Source organism: Neophocaena asiaeorientalis, unplaced genomic scaffold, assembly GCF_003031525.2.
Source record: "Neophocaena asiaeorientalis asiaeorientalis breed wild unplaced genomic scaffold, Neophocaena_asiaeorientalis_V1.1 scaffold39, whole genome shotgun sequence".
Lineage (NCBI taxonomy): Eukaryota > Metazoa > Chordata > Mammalia > Artiodactyla > Phocoenidae > Neophocaena > Neophocaena asiaeorientalis.
In genome coordinates this window covers 260,612-268,674 of record NW_020175670.1, presented here as the reverse complement: position 1 = coordinate 268,674, position 8,063 = coordinate 260,612, and the positions used below count along the sequence as shown (strand labels likewise).

Below are 8,063 nucleotides of genomic sequence, written 5' to 3'. Positions count from 1 at the left end.
AAAAAAAAAAAAAAAAAAAAAAAAAATTGGCAAATCAAACCAAAAGATACATTAAAAAAAGATAATACATCATGAGCAAGTTGAGTTTATTTTGGCAACGTAAGGTTAGTTTAACATTCAAAAATCAATGCAAGGCATCACATTAACAAAATAAAGGTGAAAATAATAAATAAATTCAGGAAAAAAGCATTTGATAAAATTCAATACATATTAATGATAAAAATTCTCAGCACAGTAAGAATTGTAGGAAGCTTCTTTAATCTAATCACGGATACCCATAAAATCATACAGCTGACATACTAAATTGTGAAATAGTGAACACATACATTCTCTGTAAGATCAGGAACAAGGCACTGCTTTTTTCCCCCCCCCAAAACTGTCCTGAAGGTATTAGCCAGTGCAATAAGAGGTAAAATAAAAGGTATTAAAATTGAAAAAGAAAATGATTGCATACAAAAAAAATCCAAAAAAATTTATAAACCATTATATATAAATAAATTTAGAAAGATTGTTGGACACAAAGTATATAAAAATCAACACTCTTTGCACATACTAGCAATACACAACTGGAGAGCAAAATTAAAGAACATTAGAAACATCAGTTACTTAGAAATAAATCCAACAAAATATTTGCAAGACCTCTACACTGGAAACTACAAAATATTAGAGTGAAACTGAAGTTAATCTAAATAAATGGAAGGTCATACCATATTCATACATCAGAAGGCTCAATACTGTTAAGATGTCAATTCTCTCCAAAACAGTCTAGAGATTCAGTGCAATCCCATGCTATGCACTTAATGTCCCCTAAAAATTCATGTTAAAACTCTGACCTTCGGGCTTCCCTGGTGGCACAGTGGTTGAGACTCCGCCTGCTGATGCAGGGGACATGGGTTTGTGCCCTGGTCCGGGAAGATCCCACATGCCGCAGAGCGGCTGGGCCTGTGAGCCATGGCCGCTGAGCCTGCGCGTCCGGAGCCTGTGCTCCGCAATGGGAGAGGCCACAACAGTGAGAGGCCCACGTACCGCAAAAAAAAAAAAAAAAAAAAAAAAAACAACTCTGACTTCAAGGTGATATCGAGAAATGGGGCCTCGGAGATGTAATCAGGTTTGGATGAGGTCATGAAGGTGGGACCCTCATGATGGGATTAGTGCCCTTATAAGAAGCACCAGAGAGTTTGCTCTCTGTCTCCACCCCTACCCCCACAGCCATGTGAGGACACAGCAAGAAGGCAATCATCTGCAGCAAGGAAAAAAGCCCTCACCAGGGACCAGAATCAGCCGCACCTTGACTTTGGACTCCCTAGACTCTAGAACTGCAAGAAATGAATTCCTGTTATTTAAGCTACTCACTCCAAGGTATTTTGTTGTGGCAGCCCAAGCTAATACTCCCCATCAAAATTCCAGCAGGTTTTTTGGTTAAAACTGACAAGTTGATTTTAAAATGCACCTGAAAATACAAAGGATCTAGAGTAACCAAAGCAATCTTGAAGAAACACAAGGTTGAAGCTCTTCTACTACCAAATATCAAAACTTAATGTAATATGGCTTTAATTCTACAATAATTAAGACATTGTAGTATGGGCAAACATAAACAAACAGACTAATGGAGTGGAAAAAGAGTCCAGATAGAGAACCATACATATATGGTCACCTGATTTCCGAGAAATGCTGCACAGCAATTCTATGGGGCAAGGATGGTCATTTCAATAAATGGTACTAGGTCAAGTGGATATCATATGGAAAAATTTGAATTTGACCCCTACTCCATACACAAATATTAATTCAAAATGCATCAGTGACATAAATGTAAAAGCTAAAACAATCAAGCTTCTACAAGAAAGCATCCAAAAACATCTTCATGGCTCTGGCACAAATATTTCTTAAACACAGCATTAATATCACTAACCATCAAAAGAAATACTGACAAATTGGACTTGATTAAAATTCAGAACTTCTATTCACCAAAAGATACTATTAAGAGACTGAAAAGGCAAGTAACATAAAAGATATTTAAAATACCTATATCCAAGAACTCATATTCAGAATATCATCGAAATCAAAATGACAAACATACATAACTCCATTTTTTTCCCAAGTGGGCAACCTACACAAACATGCCCAAATGACTTTTGACAAAGGTACAAAAGCAATTCAATGGAAGGATACCCCATGACCCTGCAATTTCACTTCAAGATGTCTATCCTAGAAAAGCTGGTCCATGTGTGTACAAAAAGACACATACGAAATGTTTGTAGCAGCACTATTCATAATAATGAAAGAGGCAATGACCCAGCTGTTCATCAGTAGGGGGATAGAAAAATAAGCCCTACTAATTCCTATCATCAAATACTACAAGGGGTTAAAATACATAAACCAGATCTACATTTATGAACACTGGTAAATCTAAAACGCAATGTTGCAGAAAAATTACAAATAGATACAAACATTACCATTGACAAGTTACACATTTAAACAGCTCAAATAATTGTATATATTGCTTAAAGATGCAAATATTCACACAATATAGAATACAACACACACACACAACTTCACAAGTGGTAATCTCTAGGGGGAGGGTGATATTTATGTGTATCTGTAATGCCTTGTTTCTAAAACACACACAAACCTGAAATACATAAAACAAAATTTTAACAACTGTTTAATTGTGGTAATGGGAATATAGGTGTCAGTTATATAACTTTCAGTTTTCTTCTATATGACTTAAATGTTTCACAATTTTAAAATATACAAACAACCAAAAACAAAACTACAAAAATCCAGAACTTCCACAGATTTTCCACTTACAATTATGAGGTTTTTATCGTTATCTATTATACACTTAATAATGATGGCCCTTGTTTTTTTTTTTTTTTTTTTTGCCCTTGTTTTATATAGTGCCCTGAAGACCAACTTAATAAAAAAAAAATCTGAATACAAATTATTTATCATAAGGTATATAAATTTGAAATGAAGTTACCTCTTCATCAGATAAATTTTTACCAACTACAGCTTTGAAAAAGTTGGTAATGTCTTCTAGAACATGCATCCATTCTGTTGAATCCCAAACACTGTGATAATCCTGGTAGAGAGGATAAGTTCGGCCACAAATGCCATCAATTATTTTATGAAGAAGCTAGAGAGAAGAAAAAAGAAATAAATGTAATTATAAGTAAAATTATAAAACAGATTTATCTTCCTTGTAGCACATAAATGGTGTTGGGAGAAGTTCATGTTACCTTCAGGAGCAGCTGAGGTTGAAAAGCAACTATCCTTAACATTATTTTATTAATTAAAAGTTAGAGGGCTTCCCTGGTGGCACAGTGGTTGGGAGTCCGCCTGCCGATGCAGGGGACACGGGTTCGTGCCCCGGTCCGGGAAGATCCCACATGCCACAGAGCGGCTGGGCCCATGAGCCATGGCCGCTGAGCCTGAGCGTCCGGAGCCTGTGCTCCGCAACGGTAGAGGCCACAACAGTGAGAGCCCCGTGTACCAAAAAAAAAAAAAAAAAAAAAAAAGAGATTCACACACCCACACACACACACCCACACAAAAACAGACTTTCTGTAATTGTCCACCTTCAGAAGCTAAAATAATTTTATAGACACACTGTTGTTTCTCCAACGTTCCTGAAAGGAAGATGGTGAGTGTACAAGTTTCTCCTTGGGATTGCTTAGACATCGGATTTATACCAATAACGAAAAAACCAGGTATGACTCTTAGATCAAAGTCTTTTAACTGTAGATCTACACACCTCTTCTCTCCGTTTTCCACAACACCCACACATTTCTTTTGGTCCAAAAAAAGCCCTCGGCGCCTTTCTTTCTTTTTTACATTCCTTTCTCTCTACCCTACCTTAATGCCAGCAATGGAAACCCTAACACATATATAACTAAACAAAGTAATTAAGATTGGATTTTGGAACAAAACTGTCTCGTCTGAATCCTATTTCCACTACATACTAGTTTTGCCAAGTTATTTAAACATTCTGTGCCTGTTTCCTCATGTGTAAAACGAGGATATCATCTATCCCTATAATGTTGCATGGATTGAAGAATACATGCAGATCACTTGGCACACTCCTGGCATTAAACACTGCTTGCCATTGTTATCCTTCATCATCTTATTATCATCATCATCACTATTACTACTACTACTACGGTACTACGTTCCATGCCTTTAACATATATTAACTGAGTACCTACTATACCAGCACTATTCTAGGCAAATAATAAATACAGTTTTCCTTCTCAAGGGATATTTGTGTTTTGTAAGAAGCATACTTGAACCCAAACAACTTGGAAATGCATTTAAGCAGCAAGGCTTCCAACTCTTTTCTCCTGGATCATAGTCCAGTCCATTTTAAGCAGTAACTCCTCTATAAACACCACACATATCGGAACAGAGATGAGCAACTGGTGACACTACTTCCAAATGTTGGCTAAAGCACTATGTGAACAGAAATTTTATTTATCATAAATTAACCAACATTTTCAACTTGAAATTCATTCAAAATTCTCTACCTATATTTCACCTTATCCCAAACTGTCCCCCATGCTAAAACAAAACTCAGAACTCAAACTGAAAAATAAGAGTGCTATCCTTTTGGAATATATTTTTTAAATTAATTCACAAATATGTAATGAGCACTTCATTCCAGTTATTAAACAAGTTAATGTAAATACAAAGAAAAATAACTATAACAGCTACCATTTATAAAGCCCGAATTATGTACCAAACACTGTGCTGATCTTCACTGTAACCCTGTGAAGTAAGCCTTGCTATTACCCCCATTTTACAAATGAGGAAACTGAGGATAAATAAGATAAAGTCCTACATATCAGAGCCTCAGTCCATTAGAGAAAACTAATATATCAATAAATAAATGTAATTTAGGATGATAAGAGTTATAATACAAGTTTACAGAAGGTACAAAACAGCACAGAGGAAGGAGGGGAAAGTATGTCTTAAAAGGATGAGTAGTTGGCCAAACAGGAGAAGGGCATTTCTAGTCACAAGCAGCTACATATGCAAATAAGTGTAAAACCACATGGCACAATTTGGGAGATGACAGCATACAAAGCTGGAGAGGTGGTGGAGGCCAAATCACAAAAGGCCTTGTATACAGTGCAAAAGAGCCAAAACTTTAATGTGTGTTCAATAGGGAAGCAACCTATTCGCATATCTGCATTATGGTTCTATAAATCTGCCAAAAGGTCGGGAGCTATAAGGAGGGAAAAGGGAAAGAGGTGAGTCCAAAGGCTCCCATCTTCCATTTACCAGCAAGAGATTGGGGAGGAGGGGGTGTTACTGTCGAGGACACTCAAATTGGAGGCAGCAGGGAGGTAAAGAAGATGTGAAAAGGAGGACCAAGGATGATACTCAGAATTTCAGGTTGAATGACTCAGAAAGTGGCGGTGTCACAAACCAAAAATGAGGCTATAGCTACAGAAGGAGTAAGTCAGGGAGAAAATGAGGAGCTCAGCCAAGGATATACTGAATTTGAGACACCTGTGGTGTATCTAAGCAGTAGCCTGACACTCAGGGAAGAGAGTTTTGGATCCAGAGATTCAGGAGTCATCTACATACCTGGCAGTAAAGGTTATGGGCCTTATCTTTGTAGTACGCAGGTAGAATGAAGACAGGAGCAGGAAGCTAATGCAAGAGTCAAAGTCAACAGATCTGAGCATCTGCTTCCACTTTGCCACTTATTCCAATAGTTTGACAACTTTGGGTAAGTTACCCAAACCCTCTACTGACATTTTAGTTTCCTCATTTGTAAAATCAGAGAAAAGAGTTAAGATGGTTTTTCTTGATCCTGGTAGGATAAGTAAATTTATTCCCCTCTATCTCCCCACACTATCCCCATTGTAAATGGAACAGAGAAGGAAGGAAGGCGGAGATTTGGGACTTATAAAAGCTGCATATCATGGACACTGAAAGCCAGGCCACCATAGCCTGGGATCCAGATGTCAGGCCCAATGATAAAGCGAAGCTTAGTAAACATTAATTGATTCCTTCCTTCAGCAGACACTGATTAAGAAATCACCTTGGGCCAGACATAACTCTCAAGAACTGGGGATATAAACAAAGTATCTACCCTGAAGGAGTTCCGAATAAAAGAGGCCAGTGGCAAGAGGACCAGTTAAGCAGTTGTATTCAAGGAAGACTCAATCAGGCCTCAATTGCCGGAGGACAGAAAAGGTGGGAGTAAACATGTTAACATATTAATTACAAAACAAAGTGTTAGCACTCTGAAGTCAGAGGGCAAAGGACCACAGTTCCTAGAGCTCATGCTGAAACTCAGTTTTGCATATATATTGCCTTTTTTTTTTTTAGCTGTTGGCAAATTTCCTTACGGTCAGGAGACCTGGGGCACTAAGGGTTTTTTCACTTGAAAGTTCAAGAGAGAAAAAACACTTCTCAGGCAGATTTTCCTCTTACAGCAACCATTGGGTTTTCTTCCTTTCACACAGGTCACAGTCAAAATTTCGTTATATGTACTTACCGTCTCCACATTTCTCACCTTTCAAACTAAAAATCTGCTGCTGCCAAAAACAATACTGTAAACTGCCAGGGCCTTTGGTATTAAGACTTAACACAGGAGCATGGTATACAGAGACTCCCGCTCACCTGTCCAGACTTAGTCTCCCTGCTCTGCTTCCCACTCTGAACTCCAGCCTCTAAAACTAGAGCAGGTCCTGAAATTTCCCTGGGGCTGGCTTTCTTCTACCTTTGCACCTGCTATTCCCTGGCCTGAAACTCTCTCTCTCCCCTCTGCCCAGTCTGGTTCCTACTCCTCTTACAAGACCCAAGCTAGAAATCTAGGCAGCCGCTCTGGAAAACCTTCCCTTGCCCCTTCAAATCTGGGTTGCTACCTCTCCCACGAACTCCCTACTGGGTGACTCGGTTTAGTTTCCTTGTTAGATGACAAGGTCTACCAGGGTACAGGCTGCCTCGTTCACCATTTTACCTTATCCCATCAGGGCATTCAGCACATAGTAGACTTCAATGAAAAGTCGTCTGAACAAACGAATAAGGCTGCTTTTTCCAGACTCTCATAAACCAGGTTACTTCTTAGACTGGAGTTGCCAACGTATATGTCACCTCCTGAGGTAAGGTCCACCTTGGACCACCTATCTAAAGTAAGTCTCCCAGTTTTGGTAGCATTTATCTTTTTTTTTTATTCTGTCGCCCTCAAGGGGGTATGGTATGCCTCTCTAGGTCACCAAAGCATCCCAAGCACCAGGCACTGTGCCTGGTACATAGGGAGCGTTGGGGAGCTTTGCGCTGAATGAGTCGTATACGAGACGTTGCAAGCCAACCCGTACAGACTGTAAGTTTTCAAAGACTACGTGGCGACTCCACCCCCCGGCCCGGGTCACTTAGTCCCGGCCGCTTGCGGGAGAGAACAGGCAGTCCCCACTCAGGTGCGGGCGCGGCGCGGCGGGCGTCTGCGTGCAAAGCGCCCAGAGAGGCCCCTGGAGGCCGGGTCGCAGAGGTGGCGACCCAAGCCTCGGCCTCCTCAACTCTCCAGGAGACGCAGGGGGCGGGCCACCCGAAATCACACCCGTTCCTCCTCCTTCCCCTGGGAAGCAGGCGCGAGCCCCGCAAAGCCGTCCAGGTGGGGCCTGCCCCGCACGCCAGGCCTTCTCGGAGCCCGGCCCCGCGTAGCCGCCCCTAGCGCCCTCCTCACCTGCAGGCCCAGCTCGGCAGGAAGCTTCTGCAGCCGCCACAAGGGAACCCCCTCTTCCGGCTCCATCCTGGCGAGTAGCGAGGCTGGGTCACATGACCAGTCCTGGCGTCTCCTTTGAAGCCGCGGCTCGCTCACGTGACTCTACCCAGCTGGTCGGGGTGGGCGGGGCGGGCCTGGAGACGCTGGAGCCCTTGTGCGCTTGCGCAGAGATGGAGGCCTCGCTTTCCCTATGAGTGAGGAAAATACTTTCTGCCCGTTGCGACGTTGAAACGTTTGTTACACACCCGTATGGTATTACGTGGAAGGCATATTCGCGAATCTCTCAAAGCAGTTGGTAACTTTGTTCAGAGTTTTATTAACCTTTCTC

General features: G+C 41.1%; 1 protein-coding gene across 5 annotated transcripts in view; it reads right to left on the bottom strand.

Annotated features, from left to right (window-relative positions):
* The window catches only part of COMMD8 (COMM domain containing 8), a 40,248-nt gene extending 32,479 nt beyond the window's left edge, over positions 1–7,769 (bottom strand). For all 5 annotated transcript variants that reach the window (XR_003001311.1, XM_024731627.1, XM_024731626.1 and 2 more), the window contains exons 1-2: positions 7,697–7,769; positions 2,981–3,136 (exon numbers count right to left, since the gene is read on the bottom strand). Coding sequence is in view for 4 of the 5 variants with exons in the window: in XM_024731627.1 (XP_024587395.1) it covers positions 2,981–3,136; positions 7,697–7,762 (222 nt within the window). In the remaining variant the exon portion in view is untranslated. The remainder of the gene's footprint in view (positions 1–2,980; positions 3,137–7,696) is intronic.
* Positions 7,770–8,063: the final 294 nt, after the last annotated feature.